This window comes from Arvicola amphibius, chromosome 9 (assembly GCF_903992535.2).
Source record: "Arvicola amphibius chromosome 9, mArvAmp1.2, whole genome shotgun sequence".
Classification (NCBI taxonomy): domain Eukaryota; kingdom Metazoa; phylum Chordata; class Mammalia; order Rodentia; family Cricetidae; genus Arvicola; species Arvicola amphibius.
Genome location: NC_052055.2, coordinates 93,592,079 through 93,611,776, shown reverse-complemented (window position 1 = coordinate 93,611,776; position 19,698 = coordinate 93,592,079). Strand labels below are relative to the sequence as shown.

The 19,698-nt window shown below is 44.9% G+C and overlaps 1 protein-coding gene across 1 annotated transcript in view; it reads left to right on the top strand.

Annotated features, from left to right (window-relative positions):
- Positions 1-19,698, top strand: part of Aff3 (AF4/FMR2 family member 3) — a 464,423-nt gene that overhangs the window by 443,476 nt on the left and 1,249 nt on the right. The window contains exons 17-22 of the mRNA XM_038343070.1: positions 5,740-5,803; positions 8,811-8,947; positions 12,575-12,646; positions 14,210-14,303; positions 17,826-17,875; positions 17,998-18,221. Coding sequence (XP_038198998.1) covers positions 5,740-5,803; positions 8,811-8,947; positions 12,575-12,646; positions 14,210-14,303; positions 17,826-17,875; positions 17,998-18,221 — 641 coding nt within the window. The remainder of the gene's footprint in view (positions 1-5,739; positions 5,804-8,810; positions 8,948-12,574; positions 12,647-14,209; positions 14,304-17,825; positions 17,876-17,997; positions 18,222-19,698) is intronic.

Below are 19,698 nucleotides of genomic sequence, written 5' to 3'. Positions count from 1 at the left end.
TTGGTAAGCTGCAAGTGCAGACGAGGGCTGTGCCAATCCTCCTCCCCTGACATTCAGTAGAAGCAGGCAAAGCCTGACAGCTCCTACTCCACAGCCTCCATAGGAAGGTGGCACGGGCGTGATTAACAGACTCTTCCTTTAAAAGACAAAAATCTGTGAGAATTTATGTCAAGGAGTGACGACGCTCGCTTCACCTCACAGCTCAGCTTCGGGCCTTATTAGTGCCAAGCCCTGAGTTATATATTATTTGGTGTCATAATTAGTGGCAGGGGAGCGTTGGACAAGGAAAATTGAGAGGGATCTGGGATGGGTAGCCTCTGTCCAGGAGTCCCGAATTCACGGAGCTAAGTGGTGAAAGGCTTAGCAGCGTGAAATAAAGCCCGGCTCCCGCCAGCCATATTGCTGCGTTGGAAGCCAGCGGGGCTGGAGGCCAGCACTGCCTGCTGCTTGCTGAAGGATGTGCTGTCCCCTGCCCATATTTCACATACAAGAGGCAGTCACGACCAGAGCACTCAGCCAATCCACCAAATGTCCCATCTGTCCCCTCGACACCAATAATAGGAGCGGAGCTGCCTAACCCTCCGGGCACTGAGTGAAGACTCCCTGGGACACACAGTGCTGAAGACCGTGAGCTTGTAAAATGTGAGTGGGAGGAGGGCTGGGCACTTGACATTTGTAATGCAATTATGTGCAGCAGTCTCCTTGCTAAAAGGATTTTAATTTTATAGAGGATGGGAAGATTCCCGTATATGAGAAGTTGAATCTCCGGCAGCATGATTTAATCAAAGGAAGCCAACCAGAATTTTGTATAGGCCATATGAGAGCCAGGCAGGGCGCTCTGGGGATCTTTCCATGGCATTTCCTGGGGGAGACCCTTTCCTCGTTGCTTCAAAGCTGGACCCCTCTTTTTGCTCCTAAGGAATTGTTTCCATTGTGAATTCCCTTTCTCGGGCTAGACCCTTATTTTATTTTGACCAATGGAAAAACAAAAGATAAACTCCAGGTGGGAGGAAAAGGATACCTCTCTCTTGTTGAAATCTGCAGGCTTTGCTATAATCGATCGTTTTAAATGTCCAACCCAGAGAGGAAAAACACTGAGGCTGATGATTCTCCATGTCAATAAAAGTTTCTTAAGTGATTAAAAGCTTGCCTCCCTTAGCCAGCACAACTGAGTCCTGTGGGGAGCATGAGGAAGGCACTCCCCTCCTGAGAAGCCAGGTTCCAGGCACTTCAAGTTCCAGTCCATGTCAGGGTTATAGGAATGAAAGCTGCATCCAAGTCCTTGTTGCTTACCCACCATCTACCTGCATCCGCAGGGGTGTGTGCAGACAGCCAACAGTAGCCCCTGGGAGTCCCCTGTCCTCAAACACCCCTGCCAACAGTGACTGCTGGAGGGGGACAGGTGGCAGAACACTTGCCCAGCACGCATGAAGCCCTGGGTGTGCCCCCCCCCCAAGTTCTGCAAGCTAGCACTACCAAGCAGCTGTGTGTGAAAAAGAACTATTTAACCCCTTCCGTGGTCATTCCCCTTTTGGAACAAGCACTTCAAGGCTGAGGGCACAGTAACACCCTGAGGGCACATCAGCTGACATGGGGGTGAGGGGGTATCAGACGAAAATTCATTGGCTATCATTGTTGCTGCTCCTCTGTCTGATGTGGATTTCAATTTCTCCAAGCAAACCTTGTCCCGATCGCTCCACACCCAGGAACCTGTTTGTTCAAACACAGTGAGCTCTCATCCCTGCCAGTTTGCACAAAACAGACTTGCTCTGCCGAAGGGACGGCCTTTGAAAGAGGCAGGAATTACAGAAAGCAGTGTGCCAGCCTCTCCGCAGGAGACCATTCATCTCTCACTCCCCCTCAGCCACGAAGGAGAACAAAAAGCCAAGGCTGCCTCTAAAGCTCGTGTGCTAGGAGATATGTCAGGTCCCTCGCACCCTGCAGTGGCTCAGAGCCAAGGCCACAGTGGAAAAAAAGGAGGGAAGAAAACGTACCGTTCGGATCAAGTACACGGATGGCTTTCGTTACAGAGACCTCTCAGAACAAAGATGCATGTGGCTGTGCCCCGGCTCCGCCGTCAGCCGGTTCTGATTTCTGTGGGCCACTGGATGTAGTTCCGTTCACGTTTAATTGTGCTCTTATTCCAGTGTTTATGGCCATCATGAAGTACTATGAAAAATGATGTGAGCGATAATATTACAGAAGTTTAAAAACTCTAGATTTCCCACGTAAAGGCAGATTCAATGGAAAATCTATTTTATACTGAGATGATTAGGCTTTATTTCAGAACCTTTGATATATTAGATTCTGTACCTCTGACAGCGGTGAGGGCATTTTCATTTTTCCTTCTGACTTGTATATGGCTGTAGAAAGCAATGCCTTCAGGTTAGTGTGCATCCACAGCCACCCTGGACAGTCTGAGTGAGTGACATCCCAGTGGTCCCAATGACTTTATAATGGCCTGATTTAAGAGCATAGCAGTAGAAATCACCTGAGAGGAGAAAATGGGCCAATCTTCGGGCAATTTTCAGTGCTTAGTACAGTGAGTCCTCCATTATATGCAAAAGGGATTCTAACGAGCGTGTTTGTAAATGGTCTATCGATGGCACCGGGTTGTCTTTTAGCATGGCAGGTTCCTGTTGTAGCTGCCAGGATCCGGTCAGCAAATGGGATGAGTTACTTACCTCCAGGCACCGCTGTGTGTCTGTGACTCAGCCTCCGTATCAGACTTGAAAAGCGCATTCCTATGCTGCAGGTAAAAACAACATTGATTGAAGAACCCACATTAGGGACTATCAGCTACTGCCATCTCAAAGAGTAAATTAGAAAGCCTGTGAAGTCTAAGATGCCAGAGCTTATGACCAAAAGAGTTTCTTTCCCCATGAGAATAAAATGCATTTAAAATGACAATCTTTTAGTGGTGGAGGTCTACAAAACAGGAGACACAGAAAATGACCAAACTTGGATACTAGAGTGTAGAGCAGATAATGATGTGAAGAATTTCAAGTTGCCATGGAGACACTCTTCGGCTCATTGGCCATGATGCTGCACCCTCTCAGAAGGCACCACTCTCCCCTAGGCTCGGGAGAAATCCAGTACGATTCAAGGATTACTGTAGACTAGAGAAGAATGCAAAGGTCACCAGCATGATTCCTGCTGAAATGCGCCAGTTACCAAGCTGCCCACATGCCATAACTGTAGCCCTGTGAACATGGAAGGTAATTAATTACCCACGATGTATAGTATAGCCAAGTTCTCTGTGACATGGGAAAGACGGTGAGAAGCATGGGTAACACTCCTAGGAACTGTTCCTGGCAATGGTCAGACTTAGTTCCTGATAAGATTTGGTGAACACTCAGTGATCGAGGAGAGAGCAGAATATTCCAGGCAGGGGGAAGGAAGTGCAGAGCTTCCAAACAGGAGTGGCATGCCATCAAAATTGATGGAACCATCCCAGATTTTACTCAGCGTCCCTGGTGAATACCTAACCTGAGCTGAGATTTGACCTCCGAAGCCCCAGAGATTGATTTGGGAACTAGAGACACAACAGAAACAGTGTTTGAGAAACGATGGCCGAGGAGTTGAACCCTAGACCCCAGAACCAGAGTTGAGAAAAGCCAACTTGGGAGGTATGTCTTTAAGAGAAGAAGAACGCTTAACAGGAACCTGGACACATCTGGCAACAAGAGAGAGAAGTGAAAACTAATCTCTCCTCAGCTGTAGGCCCTGGGATCTGAAGCTCAGCAGTCAGTCTAGGCTTGGACTAGAGGTGAGCTCTGATCGTCTGTGTTGGGATGGGAAGCCAAAGAGCAAACGCAGCAGCACGCCTCTTCCTGCTGATGCTGTACCAGCAGATGCGTGTCATGACTCAACGGGAGATCGTGGCTTTTTGGATGTCATGAGTCCAAACCTGCAGGATCACAGCCGTCTAGAATTGATCCCTAACCCATGGACTTCTGATTGTCACCACTGGCTTGTCACTTTGAACCATTACACTCACGTCACTCCAGGATGTTGGTAATGAAGGAGGTTGTACTTACGTGGGGCAGAGTACACATGGAAACCGCATAATTTCTACTCAGTCTTTCTGTGAATCTAAAAATGCTCTAGGAAGTTCTGTTTGAAAGCAAAAGCAAGCAAGTAGTAATGGCGAAAAGTGCCAAAATTCGAATCAGTTGGTATGTAGCCAAAGACTGTCAAGGCATCTGAAAAGCCGTTCAGGTGGAGTTGTGGGTCCCTCAGCGATACGCTCGAAAAGCAAAGGTGGAGGCAGCAGGCCCGTTTTACTGAGGAAACCTTCAGCCACACCAGAGACCCATCAAGGGGAATGGAAAGCTTTGGACCTGCATGGGAACGAGAATGATGAGGGAGCAGTTGCCCACAGACAGACAGTTACATTCAGGAGACCATGTTGTCTCTTCGTTGTGGTAACAAGCCAACACGTCAGTCCCAATAGACTTCCACAACTCTGTCAGTGTTTGTAGAGAAAAAGAGGCTGGACACGAGGTCCTTTTGTTGTTGTTTTTGTTGTCCCCATGGTTTTCGACCCGAAATTAATTATTAGCTTCGGTCCTGATTTTGTTTCTCACTCTGATTAATCAAATGTCATGTTTTGGTCAACCCATGTTTATTGTCATAGCACAGTACCTGTTTCTCTAGGCATTCTGATCTCTTTGAATAAAGGAATGTTCTGATTACCTGGTATTTCAATGAGGTAAATGACCCATTAGGATCTAAAACAAGACAGTTTAAAATAAGCGTATCGTAATAGGTTAAACAGTCCATGACTAATCTCTCTGGTGACATCCTATCCCCTGGCTGATATCTACTGTTTATGAGTAGGTCAAGTTTATTGATCACCTAACACATGGAATACAAAGAAGTTTATGCTGATGGCATCTAAAGGATGTAAAAGGTTTTTTTTTTTTAATTAATCTATTAGACTAAACATTTTAAAGGCACCGACCGATGATGAGTGGCTTAGTGTGACTTAGGGTTGTTGTGCACATTCAGATCGGTCTCAGGACAAATTGCCCTCCTCTCCCAGAAGGATCGGCACTGGCCAGGGTTATTGCTTTAATAATACACATGTCTAATGCTCCTGTTTACCAGCTAGCTAATCAGCACTCTAGAGGATACATGCCGTGTTTGCATTGTTACAAGGTAGACATCATTTTACAATTAACTTCATTACAACTGAAACATAATCATACTCCATCACAGTTCTTGGGTTTTCACTGTGAGGCTTTAAGACAATTAACTGTATGTGCACACAACTCTAGATACTATTTATGCATAGAAACAACACACGCATAAGAACAGATAAATACTGTCACTCATACATTTCCGTGAGATGATTACCAGATATGTTTGCAGTTCTTAAGTTAAAGGGGAATGGTTTTTTGTAGAGACTATGCAAAATAAGAGTTTTTTACGTTTTTCTTATCCATACAGTTAAAAAAAAAAAAATCTTATTCACAAATTAGGCACTAAGGGACCGCGTTAAAGCAACTATAAATATAGACTATCTACATGTATTGAGTGGGTTTTGAATTGCTAACTTAGGAGAAAAATAACATATTTTATATACAGGCTGTAATTTGAAAGTGCAAAAAGTATACATGACTCCATATGAAGCAGAGTTTTTAAACTGTGCCTTGCGTTTGAATAAAAGAGAAGCATATTTTCAACAGACCTTGCACTTAAGCGATAATGGCATCTAATATTCTCTCCTTGTAGGCCTCGTAGTGCAGATTATTTTATGCAAGAAGCTAAACGGATGAAGCATAAAGCCGATGCAATGGTGAGACCCTTTTCTTTCCAGATTTGTTCGTCTAAATTGTGTTTGTGCTGCAGCTTCATCACTGGGGCAATATAGCCGGGGTAATTATAAAATCTATTACAAGGATGGCTGGGCCTGCTAAATGGGAAGATGTTTATATAATCAAAGGCTCATAGCCCAATAAATTATGACTTCACTCGGTAATGTCGAACTGGAAGAAAGCCCTGGATAAATGAATATTTCAATTTAGTCTCAAGGTTTGAATAGTAACCAGAACCAATGGAGTCAGTGGGCGGAGCTATTAGAAATAAATTGAGTTTGCATTTTCCTCTCTAGCTAGCCTAGCTGGCTCTTCCTTGGCTCAGTCCTACAAATCTCTTTTCAGGATGACTAGTGTTCCTTGTGTACATCTGCCCGAAAGGAGCGCATGCTCTGATGTATACAGTATAGACACCGTCACCTACACTTAAACCTTAAAGTCGACATGACTTCATCTTTGCAACGATAGCTTCTCTGACTTGGGTGATCTATTTTGGAGACCTTAAGGATTTCGGGCAAGAAATAGAGACTTTTAGTTTGTTTGGTTCAGGTTTGTTTGTTTCCTTAGATCACACGGTAGTTACACCAGCCCTCTTCCCAAAGGATGACTTTTTTCCTAGAAATTCCAGTCCTCTTCTCCTTCAGAGTTCATAGCAAAGATCAGTCAGGGGACTGGAGATAAAGGTGGTGTCTCAAATGCCTTTCAGAATATGAGTCCAGTGAGAGAGATACTAAATCCTACCAGCACACAGTTATCACCTGACGTCAACTGCCAGGGAACACTGGGGTCATGTGGACATAGCCAGTGAATACCAGAAACTAGAGACAGTCGCATGGGACAGCTCTTGTCCACACAGCCCCACAACCCCAAGGTCATCCGAAGAAACTGATATGTGGATCTCTGTCTCTTCAGTACCCTGTTTTTAAAAAGAGAGAAGGGAAGGAAGGGAAATAATTAATGCATGGCCACTTGGGGGCAAAAACATCACACTTTTAAATCATCATTTTAAATATGGTGAGATTTGCTACCTGAAGCCATCATCCAAGGCTTCCTGGCTCTATTCACCTTAGTCCATCTTGCCTAACTCTACCTGCCGTATCCCTTGGCAGCCTCTCATCATACCTTGTTCATGCCAACCCACATGTCTGTCTGCCGGAAGAGCTTAATGTTCACACGGTCACACCCACACCCTCAGTGTCCTCCCCAAATCCAGCCAAGTCATGCAGTTCCTCCCACTAACATTTTCAGTCCTCCTCCCTGAAGCCTCCCCTGGTGCTCTGCACCCCCCTCCCCCACTCTCTCCCTCCCATCTTCTTGCATTAGATTCCTCTGTTTGTATTCTGTCCATCACAGACTGCCTTGCATATTGAACTATTCTGTGGTTTACAGTTTACACTCTCCAAGTGCCTTATGTGTCCCTGGAAGGAGCTTCTGTGAATCAAGTACATGTACCCCAAAATGAAGTGCTTTAGAATGAAATTAGTTCCTTAACGGTATTGCCACAAAATATGGTAGTATAACCTGTACGACTTACAAGTGTTAAAACTTTTATTTATTAATGAGTAAAAATTTATTTATTTATTAATTTGCCTTCAAGTCAGGGTTTCTCTGTAGCTTTGGAACCTGTCCTGGAACTAGCTCTTGTAGGCCAGGCTGGCCTCCAACTCACAGAGATCCGCCTGCCTCTGCCTCCCAAACACTGGGATTAAAGGCGTGCGCCATCACCACCACCTGGCTATTTAATTTATATTCATTTTCAAAGAGGTATCATTGTTTATGAAAATTGGTCATTTACTTTTATATTTATTTGTTTTTGTAGTAGGAGTGAGAGTAGTTAAGAGTAGGGGTGTGATTTGTTTCTTTGATGAACAAATCATGGGAAAACAGAGGTGATTCCGCTAGGTGAGAATATGTGACTTGTCTAGAGCCAGAGCCTCCATATGGAGCTCCAGACTTGGGAGAACTCGGGGCTGCACATTCGACTCGTGGCTGCTGCAGAGACAGTACCGACAGGGACACCCGGTCTTTCCAGGTGTGTCCAGCTGCACTGACTGTGCTGCAGCCTCTGTGCTAAGCAGCATAAATACATACAGTGTGGGGAACCCCAGGAGTCGTTCCCGTGGTTGATTTTCTGCTCTGGGACGCCATTTGTGAAAGGGAAATATAGAACCTTAAGTAAATCTCCGTTCATTCCTTCTCCGTCTTTCCTTTCGTGGGGCCCTGTGAGTAGTGACGCACGTGGGGGCACAGAGTCCCAGGTAACGTGAGGCAGTGATCAAGGCCCTGAGCCATCAATGTTGAGGCTAGAAAAAGTAGGCATGGAAGCCCAAGTATGGATCCAGACCTGTGAACTTGGACACATGTTTAGGCCATGGGAGAGGACAGGAAGTGGATTTGCCAAGCCACTGGGGAGAAGGAAACGGAGCTTGACAAAGTGGAAGGAAGGTGTCCCGTGAATTCTACACACTTGCCTCACTGGAGTGGCAATCTGAGCAAGTAACTAGCAAGGATTTACACTACGTCCCTTTCATCCAAGGGAGGTGGGCTCCAAGCTCCCATAGCATGCCTTGAGGCTGCAGATGGCTCAAAGATTAATGCACACTGTGTTTCATATACATGCATGTCTCTGATATACAGCTAAGCACAGGAAGACACTAACAGTAGCTAGTAACTAATAACAATGTAGGGAATAATAGAGAGCTGTGATAATAAAATGTATAAGCTCATGAATTATTTATTTCTGGAATTTTCCTCATAACATTTTCAGACCTTGCTGACCACAGGAACCTGAAACCATGAGAAATGAGCTATGGATAGCAACGAGGGCTACATAGCTATTTCCTTTTTCTTTTTTTTCCTTTGGAGCTCAAAAGTTGGGTTTCTTGAAGCATATAAACTATATGGTGATGCCCCTTGTTTAAAAACAACAACAACAAATAAAAAAAATAACCTCTTATTAAGGAAGACGCCTCTGATTGTGTTGGTCAGGTGGAGAAGTTTGGGAAGGCCTTGAACTATGCCGAAGCAGCCTTGTCCTTCATCGAGTGTGGAAATGCAATGGAACAAGGCCCAATGGAATCCAAGTCTCCATACACCATGTACTCTGAGACGGTGGAGCTCATCAGGTAAGGTCTGCTTCCGGCAGAGCTGTGAGGGAAGCAGGAAGGCAGTTCACATAAGTACATATGGGGAACCCTAAGAAAAGAACGGCAGCCTGCAGTATCGGCCGCTGGGGACCAATGTTCCTTTCCTAAAATAAGAATGGGGAGGGACTTAGGACTTTCACGTGGTATGCCTCCCTGTTGTCTTTTCTGTGTGAGTTGAGGTGGGTGTCCCCTGCACAAAGCCTCCTTGACTGTCCAAGGAAGGGACAATGTCAGAGTGAGCTGGGACATGTCCTCTCAGCTAGGAAGTGGTAGGTGTGGAAATCATACTCTCTAAGGTGCTTGGAAGTTAGAAGTCGCCAGGGACTAAAAGTGGAGATGTCAGACTGAGGTAGAAGGGTTGCCCAGCTGCACAAGCCGCTGCATTCAGTCCTCACGATTCAAATGCGTAAATGTGTTCATTCATTCTACCTCTCAAAAGTGGTGAGAAAAGATAATCATAACATCATTCTAAAATGTGTAGTATACTTATAAAGCAAAGAAAAGCCAGCCTGCAATTCACAGCCCCTAGACAACAATGAGGACCCTAAGAGAGGCATACATGGATCTAATCTACATGGGAAGTAGAAAAAGACAAGATCTTCTGAGTAAATTGGGAGCATGGGGCCCATGGGAGAGGATAGAAGGGAAGGGGAGAGAAAGGGAAGGGAATGGAGAAAATTACATAACTCTATAAAAACAATAAAAAGTATAGTATATCTAAGTAGATATTTCTCAGAAGAAAACATATAAATGGACAATCAGAGTATCACTAAGCAACAGGGTATTAAAACCAGAGGCAGACCTTTATTAAATGTTTGAGGCTAAGTAGCCAAGCCATGGGGCCTACAGTGAATGTCAGTGTCATGTCCTGCTTAAAGATATTCATGCTTTAAAAAAATGAACAAATAAATGATAACCACATCAAAAGCCCATCAGACACACAAGATGAGGATGTGCCACACACTACATCCATGGACACAGGCCCCTTGTTCAGACAGAGAACACAGTTCAGAATGCACAGAAAATGGAGACAAGGGGAGATTTTCCTACCTGCAGGACAACTGTGGCTAGCTAAGAATAAGGTGTGCTTCAGAGTAGCTTCAAGTTGGTTGGTTTGTTAACATTCTCACTAAAAAAGAAAAAAAAATGAATGAGATGATGTGCTAACCTCCCTGGCTTCTCAGTATAGAATGGGAATATGTGTCATTATGTCAGGTTGTGCCCCATAAAATGTAACTAGTAATGCACTCTTAGAAGAAAGCGGGCGGTGGTGGCACACGCCTTTAATCCCAGCACTCAGGAGGCAGAGGCAGGCGGATCTCTGTGAGTTCAAGACCAGCCTGGTCTACAAGAGCTAGCTCCAGGACAGGCTCTAAAGCTGCAGAGAAACCCTGTCTCGAAAAACCAAAAAAAAAAAAGAAGAAGAAGAAGAAGAAGAAGAAGAAGAAGAAGAAGAAGAAGAAGAAGAAGAAGAAGAAGAAGAAGAAGAAGAAGAAGAAGAAGAAGAAGAAGAAGAAAGCCCACTGTATAATTAAGGATTTTGTAAAAAGGGATGCTTGTTATTTTGCCACTTAAATCTGTGTCTTACCTGTCAGACCTTGCTCTCATCTCCCTAACCAAGAGACACTGGGGAGCCAGGGGCAGGAGCAGTGGCATCTCTCTACAGGTGAGAGAATTCCTATCTCTTAGGGCCCCAGAGGGCAAAGGACCATGATCAGTTCATGAGAACAAACCCACCTTAAGATTCTCACCCCTGCCCACTGTTTTGTTGGAAATTATATTCCCAGCCCATGTGCTTCCAGGTCACATTCCAGATACAGCAAACGTAATCACAGAAGATCCATTTTTTTCATTATCACTAGAACCCCAGAATGAGAGGAAAAGAGAATGGGGCAAAAAGCATATTGGAAGACGTGATGGCTGGAAATCACTGAACTTGTCAAAGGACAGATTCAAAAAGCCAGGAAAGAGCCAACTAGTGTAAACTTTAAAGAAACAAATACCAAGGCACAGCGTAGCAGCATGTGACAACAAAACCCACAATCCTGGAAGCAGCCAGAGAGAAAAGGCATGTTGTCAATAATGAGACCACTTCCAAGGACAGCAGTGGTCTCCTCTCTAGGGCAGGAGGAAGAGACTGTCCAGCATTAGGCCAGGCTGACATGAATAAAGAGGAAGGAGGAATCCCTAGAGCATGAGGGAAGGATTGAAGGGAGGCACCAAAAAAAAAAATTTATTTGGAAAATGCCATAATGTAACCTAATTATTTGTAAACTAATAAAAGAACAACTAAACTAAAAAATACTTTTTTAAAAAACTGAGGGAACTTCTCAATAAAAAGGAGAGAGTGGAGGAAGCGCTCTTGGCGTGTCTAGGAAGAAAGACCAGAAGTGTGGCTGTGTACACAGTAAACTGTTCCTTCCAGGGAGTTTTGTAAATCATCTTTGATGGGTGAACCAAAATTTATACCACCATCTGGCACTCAAGATAATATTTTATAGAAGAAGGGGCAGTAAAGGCTTCCATGCTTCAGTCAGACTGTAGGTCACCCAGGCAGGGTTTTATCCAGCACGAGCTCTGGGAGAGCTGCAGAGGGATGCACTTGGGACCTACAGACCTACAGCAAGAGGATGGCATTACTGTTTCCGCCGGTTTCAGCAGAGCACGTGTTCCGCCAAGAGCGTCACAAACCAGCTCTGTGGATTAGTCTCACTTTACAGATTAGGAAATAGACACTGAGATGTGAATACATCTGTCTGAACTCCGTGAGTAGCTGAGATGGGACTTTAATCTGGGACCCTCTCACCATTGCACACAATGCCTCGTCTCTCAGGATTCTGAGCAAGTGAGCAGATATCTCATTGAGAGGAAGCAGTGCCCACAGTCCTCCTACTCCAAGAAAGACACTTGCTTCTCAAAACCCTTGCCAGTACACAGAAAACTAGACAGGAAAACATGTTACAGACAGCTGCCCTGTCATCAGATAAGAGTTTCATGTAAGCAGATAAAAGTAAATTAGGCATCTAAGTACCGGGGTGAGCTTCACCTGCGTTCTTGGTGACTCGGCAGAAGATGAGATGAAGAAAAGTGGACGCTTGACCATGCTGACGAATGGCTCTTGAGTGTGTAGCACTCTGAGGAGTTTGTCCTGTGTCATTAGTGAATGGAAAGTGGCACAGCCTCATGAAAGTCCTCTCCAGTCACCACAGTAGGGCTGTCAGCTAGCTTTAACACACTACGAACGCCCACGTATCGGGGCGGAGAACTGGCTCTGTGACTGAGAACACCTACCCCTTGTACAGAGGACTCACATCCCCGGCCCAGAACTCACATTAAATGGCTCACAAACGCTTAGGACTTGAGCTCCAGGGCATCCAACACCCAGTTCTGCCTTCCATAGGCGTCCACATTCACACACACCCACATGCACACACACACACACACACACACACACATACACACACACATATGTACATAAATTTTAAAAATGGAACAGAAGATGTAAGTATGGGGTGGAGAGAGACCATCATAGAAGAGGCTCCATTGATAGCCAGAAAGGACTCCTAAATTTCTTGACTTTTTTTAATTCTATCTTTTTTTTCTAAGGTATGCTATGAGACTAAAAACCCACTCAGGCCCCAACGCTACCCCAGAGGACAAACAACTAGCTGCACTGTGGTAAGTATATCCCCAGCTCTGCAAGCAGGGTGCCGGGCTGCCCTGTGTTTCCACACACCTCTAACCCACTGGTCCCAAGCTGCTCCAAGAGCCAAGAGGTCCACTTTTCATGACAATACCCTGAATACAGCGACCAGAGGATCGGGGCGTGATCAGAGTCCCTTGCCAGTCAGGGCAACCAAAAACAGCAAGCTCCCTGTTTCAGAAATAAAGTGAAGAACAATAGACACCCAGTGTTGACCTCTGGCCTCTACACATGCATAGACAGACAGACAGACAGACAGACAGACAGACAGACACACACACACACACACACACACACACGTATGCACACACATACCTATGTTAAAATATAAATGAAACCAAATAGGTCCTCCCTCATTCATTCGAATGTGATTTTTCCTGTGTTTAACGCTTTAGATGCATTCAAAATCATTGGCGAGTTACTTTGCATGCCAGATCAGTATGCACGGATACTCACAATCCATTAGAGTTATCGATACACTGAACTGAGGGGCAGCTCGCTATACTTAGATAATAAAATCATTTCTTTCATACTGGCTAATGGGTAATCGATCTTCCTGTGCTTAGGACTGCAGTAATAAGGACTGTGCGGTGGTAACTCCCAGCAAGGTCTGCCCTGAAGGCCCCATACCATCCCTCACATTGCGAGGCCCCTCCTCTCCGGGTCTCTCCCGGCCTTGTCCACGGAGCCAGTGTTTTGTTCTCGGCAGGTTCACTGAGCTCAAGATCTAATCTGGGAGATAGAAAATCAAATGGAGTCTCAGACAGCATAACAGCCACATCAACACAAGAGAGTCTCGAGCTGTTTGACATAATTTCATCTGGAGTCTGAAGTGCTCGCGAGCTGGATCAGGTTGTGCTGGGCATGTTCAGATTCCAGCACGTTAATACCTGATCTCAGCTGGGGAAGAATTACGAGTGAAAAGCACGGGAGAATTAGTCTCGGGGAAAAATGCTAAATATGCCCTTTTCTTTATTGGAGTACCATGATGGGATTAATAAATTGATGGCAATTAATAATTGATGTTGGAATATAAGTTTGATATAAATAATTATACAGAACATTGTAGAAGATAGGCGAGCGTAACTAGCCTTGGATTGGTACTTCTGTTGTTTGCAGTGCGCTTTATTTGAACTCATTACAATCTAGTAAAGCATTAACAAGCAGAGGTAATAAAAATCTGTGAAATTGCTGTCCTGTCTGGGAAGCCAATAGCTCACCCTATAAAGCAGTGCCAGCTCTGTGCTAGGGCTCCCTCGGCCTCTCGTGGAGAGAGACTGCCCTCTGGTGGCGGGAGGAGAAAGCAGCCTAACCCTGTTCCCAACAAAGAGCTGTGAAAGCTGTCCTCACACATCTGGCGGTAAATGCGTATATGGAGGCCTGTATAGATTTTGAATTATGCTTTTTTTTAACAAGAGGAGCATCAAATACTCGTGCATATACTTAATATGAGAACGTTTTAGATGTGTAAGTGTGATGGAAATACTGTTCTGAAGCTTCTCTGCAAAGAACACAACATGTCCCCTTTTCTGCCGCAGTTACCGATGCCTGGCTCTCCTGTACTGGCGGATGTTTCGACTCAAAAGGGACCACGCTGTAAAGTATTCGAAAGCACTGATTGACTATTTCAAGGTACTGTCTGGCAAATAAGCATTGTGGTTGCTTGTGCTGCTCGGTCTCCCTGACAGCTCTCTGTGAGAGGCCTCGGGCAACCCATTGTGTTGAGACTAAACCTGTCATCTCTGTTCTCCAGAATCACCCCATTTATGACACACTGTGGCTTGTCGGGTTCAGAGAATAGGCCCAGCTAATTTGTCTCCCTGCCTTCATGTCCTTATTTTTACAACCTGCAAACAAAGAGTGTCCAATTAATCGCCCCCAATGACCTGGGCATTGGTCCTTAGAACAACTAGAATTCTTTATGTCTATGTAGAATTCTTGGAAGTAACTACTGAGACCCACTCCCCTTAGTCTCTAGTAGCTGATTTAATCTTTGATGCAAATGTTATTTTTAAAGATAGGGAAATGGCTTGTTATAGCTCAGAGACCATTGACAGCAATGTGTAATGATAGGGATTGAATTGCAACCATGGCAACTTTTTAATCTCAGAGAATGAAATTATTTTCACTAGAAGACTACAAACAAACAAACAAAAACAAAAAGCACCTTTTGGATATAGCATTGCAAAGTGATCCTGAAGTCAGTCATTCATTCAAAATGTCTGGGCTTCTTCTCTGTCTGAAATTACACCACCACCGTCTCCACCACTCCTTTATTACACACAAGCACATGGCCATTATTTTCAATCCTTTATCACCAATCTACACACCTCAGAGACCGGTCAGATGACCAGGCTGTGTTAGGGATCCCCCGGGCTGTGTCTATCACACTACCAACTTTCTAGCTAACTGCTGCTGAGTACCCATGGTCATCATGGACATGAGATCCGCCATGGAGATTTTCCCTACCAGGCATGGTGGGCTTGTCTGTAATCCCAGTGCCCCGGAGGCAGAGTCAGGAGAAATCATTGCAAGTTCCAGGCTACTGGGTCTACATGGCAAGTTCCAAGCCAGACATACACACACACACACACACACAGACAGAGAGTGAGGCCTGTCTCAAACACACATGCACATGTGGGGGAATGATTTTCGGGAACTAGGAGTCTAAGAGATGAATTACCATAGCAAAGTAAAAACAAAAATGCTTGAATAAAGAAGTACACTGAATTCTGTGATCCAACTTTTAAGGAATCAAGAATAGTTGTTAACGTTTGCATCCAGTCCAAAAATAGGAACAAAATGGATAAAAGAACAGAATAGCTTCAGATTCTGCTCCATGAGTTATTGGCATGTGCTTTCCATCAATCCTATGTTTTGAAGCATACTGTAAGTGGCAGATTGTATTATTAATAGTGTACAGTGCAATGCTTTGATATATTATACACCGCGGGCCCGTTAGATGCCACCAGCTAGAGCATGCATTCATCATCCACCTCTTAACCATCTTTATGAAGGTAACATCTCAGATCCGTCCCTTTCTTACAGTTCTGACCACGTGCTTTTAGTGGATCTCCAAGACATGTCCTTCATGTTGAAGCTTTATACTAGTAGGTCCCCTTGGTTGCAGACTGCAAGGACCATTTAAATACTGCTTGAGGCCTGAAGCCTTTAGGTTACAATGATCATTTGACTGTGGAGAATGTGCCTTAGCAGTACATAGATGTCTCTGAAAAGGAAACATTAGTTTTACCAACGTGCTTTGGTCATGATGCTTACAGATAGGGGAAGAGCCAGAAAACCTCCACCCCATTCAAAACCCTTTCTTAAACTATTCCTGCAACCCCTGGGCCTCTCCCCCTCTCCCACATTCTGTCCTTCTGTCCAGAGTGCTGAGCAGAAGGAACGTAAGTGAGGAGTCTCCCATCAGCTAGCTGTGTCACCCATTCTGACAGGAAAGGAGAGGGGATCCCCTAGCATGGCATTCCCGTTCTAGCTCTCTCCAGGGAAAAGTGGCGGTTTGTGATTCCATCCTGTGTCTACACTACTGAGAGCCTGAAAGGCCAGTTCTTGCTATCTTGGCAGCTCCTGCACTGATACTGGACAGCCAGTCACTTCCTGAAGCTTCTTCTGCCAGAAGCACTTTGTCTTAGGAATCGCTGAGTGCTTGCTCATTCCTGGAAAGGAGAAATGGCACAAGCCTCACAGAGACTGTCACTTCCCCTGATAGCTGCATAGGCTATAGACGTAAGCAGATCGGGCTCTCAGACAGGAAACCCGTCTGTACTTGGTGACGCCCCATGCTTAGGGAGGACTTTCTGAACGTTTGTGCTGGGCTGGTGTGCTGCCTTGGTGAATGAAGGCACTTGGCATCCAGCCTGCCTGATGATTTGAGTGTAGTCCCCAGGGCCCACATATAGCAGGAGAGAACTGACTCCCACAAGATGTCCTCTGACCTCTACATACCATGGCATGCCCATACACACACACACACACACACACACACACACACACACACACACATATTCAGGCATACATATACATGCAAAATATTAAAAATTATATTTTTTCTCTTTTTATTCACTTATTTATTGCTAGTTTGTTCCTGTTGTGATGCCTGGGATTAAACCCAGAAGCCGCTTATATCACTCAAGTTCTCTGTGACTGAGCCACACTCCCAGTCAGGAAAACCTTCAAATGCCTGATGCAGATGCCTAGTGCACGAAATGTAATCAGGCTACCTAAGTCCATCAAGGGCTACTGCTGGAGCTGAGTGGTAGATTGCCTTCCTGTAACACTTGGACTCAGTACCCAATACTACCAAAAAAATAAATAAGTGAAAATTGTATGTCATAGTGAAACCTGTCAGTGCTATTAGTTATGCTAATATTTATGCTAATAGTAAGGTATCACTAAGTGTCAGAATTTTTAAATTTTCTGTTAGGAAATATATTTGAAGCTATCACTTTAGGAATATTCTCTTATTCCTTTAATATGAATAATTTGTTGTTGTGCTGATGGTTGTCGTTTGAGGTAAAATCTCTCTCTGTAGCCCTGGCTGTTTTAGGAACTAGTCCGTAGACCAGACTAGCCTCAAACTGAGAGTTCCACTTGCCTCTGCCTCCCGAGTGCAGAGATTAAAGGTGTGTATCACACCCAGCATTAAGAGGGATAATTTTAAACTTCATAATTTAAAATGGTAGAATTTGACAACATAATTCCTCTGAAAGTCTCTGTAAATTATCCTTAAACTTAGACGTAAGGCGTTCTCATCGTCTCATCGTGGAGTGGGGAAGAGCTCCCGCTCTTTCCAGGAGATTTAGACTCGTTTCTAATTTAAAAAAAAATCTCTGGATTGGTTCAGCATTCAAAAGACCCTGGCAGTTATAGATAATTTGGTGCCTAGAGTTTGTTTGTAAGAAACCTCCACTGGGTAAGGCACACGTATACACGTGTGCTCACACACATATGCACACTCCTTCATACAGACTGGCTTCCACGGAGGGAAAAGTGGCCCTGTGATTGTAGCCTAGGTCTGATTTCTGTGACTCCGCTCTGACCTACACGATGGTGGTGGTTATATTAGAATCTGCTGCTGTCCCCCGTTACCCTTAGCCAGTGGCACTTACTGTCCACATTTTTATCTCCCTGCAGAATTCATCGAAAGCTGCCCAAGCCCCGTCTCCATGGGGGTCCAGTGGCAAGTAAGTTCACTTTCCCCAAACACAGTAAGCCATGCATGGCATGATGCGCTGCCCCGGGGGGACCACCCGCCTCGCCTGCTCCCAACCTCTCCACTCTGGCTTTTCTACCTCTCTTCTTCCAGGAGCACTGGAAGCCCATCCCCCATGTCTCCCAACCCTTCTCCCACCAGCTCCGTGGGGTCTCAGGGCAGCCTCTCCAGCTCCAGTGCCCTGTCCCCATCCACCATCGTCAGCATCCCCCAGCGCATTCACCAGATGGCAGCCAATCACGTCAGCATCACCAACAGCATCCTCCACAGCTACGACTACTGGGAGATGGCTGACAACCTGGCCAAGGAGAACAGAGGTGTGTGCATAACCTGCGGGGGATGGGGACCCACCAGGTGGGGCCAAAGCTGCCCCAGAGCCATCAGTGATCAGATTTCATGGTTTATGGAAGAAGAAAAAACTGGCACCTGCTGTATGAACCTGCTCTTACCCTCACTGTGGAAGAGAATGTGCAGTCACTTAGATAGCAATACACACAGATGTAGGTGTGAGCACGTGGGATTTTCCAGTTTAGACAATGAACTTCTTGAACAGAGACTGTATCTCCTTTTAATTTATGCTCCCAAAGACATAGCCTAGTTCCTAGAACACAGCTGGGGCTCCAAAAATAGCAAATATATGAAATGAATGAGTATGAATATTACAAGCTTATTAACCACCTAAACTGCTAGCCACGGTTGGTGGCACAAGGCTATCACTGTGGTACTCCAGAAATTGAAGCAAGTTTTCCAAATTCAGGTCCAGCTTGAACTACCAAGGGAGTTCCAAGCTAGCCTTGGCTATATAAGTAAAAGCTTATATAAAAAAAACAGTGTTATTTGCTTACAACAATAATAAGAGATTATCTTACTTGTATTAGTGAGTTACTACTTTGAAAACAACACTTGTTTTGCTGATAGTAGAAGTAATAGGGGCCAGTGAGATGACTCAGTGGATATAGGCCTGACAGCCTGAGCTCAGGACCTGGAACCCACAGTAGAAGGAGAAAACCAGCACCCAAAAGCTGTCTCTGACCTCCACATGTCTGCATAAGCACCTGTCTTCCTCCCTCCGTTCCCCCCCACGCCTCTCTCTCACACACACATGCACACACATATGCAAATAAAAACCTTAATGTAGTAATGGGTGCTTTCTGTGGCTAAATTTGAGGAGCATAGGAAAATATAGAGGGGAAGGTCTTTAGGTAGTCGGTAGGTGGCCAATCACAATTGTATGATATTATTGTGATACGGTGCTCATAGAATCGTGAAGTAGCCTGATGTCTCAGTCCACCTCTGTTGTCAGATATTTAAGTTGTTTCTAGTTCTTCTTCTACTGTGACAAATAGTGTTGCAGTAAATCGTTGTTTCTCTGTGCACATGTGTGTGTGTATGTGTATGTGTGTATGGTTTTTCAAGACAGGGTTTGTCTGTGTAACAGCCTTGGGTATCTGAAACTTTGTAAACCAGGTTGGCTTCTGCCTCCCAGGTGCTGGAATTAAAGGCGTGCACCACCACTGCCCAGCTCTTATTACATGCTTAAGAGAGAGTTATAGAAGTTAAACCGGGGTTGGGGGGTGTCAGTGAATAAAGATTCTTTTTTGTTGTTTTTGTTTGTTTTAGCTTTTTGAGTCAGGGACTCACTCTATAGTCTAGGTTGGCCTGGAACTCACTAGGTAGCCAAAGTTGGCTTCAGACTCACCATGTAGCCCAGGTTGGTTACAGACTCATTATGATCCTCTGGCCTCAGTCTTTGGAGTGTAATCACAGGCGTGAGCCGCCATACCCCATTTTATC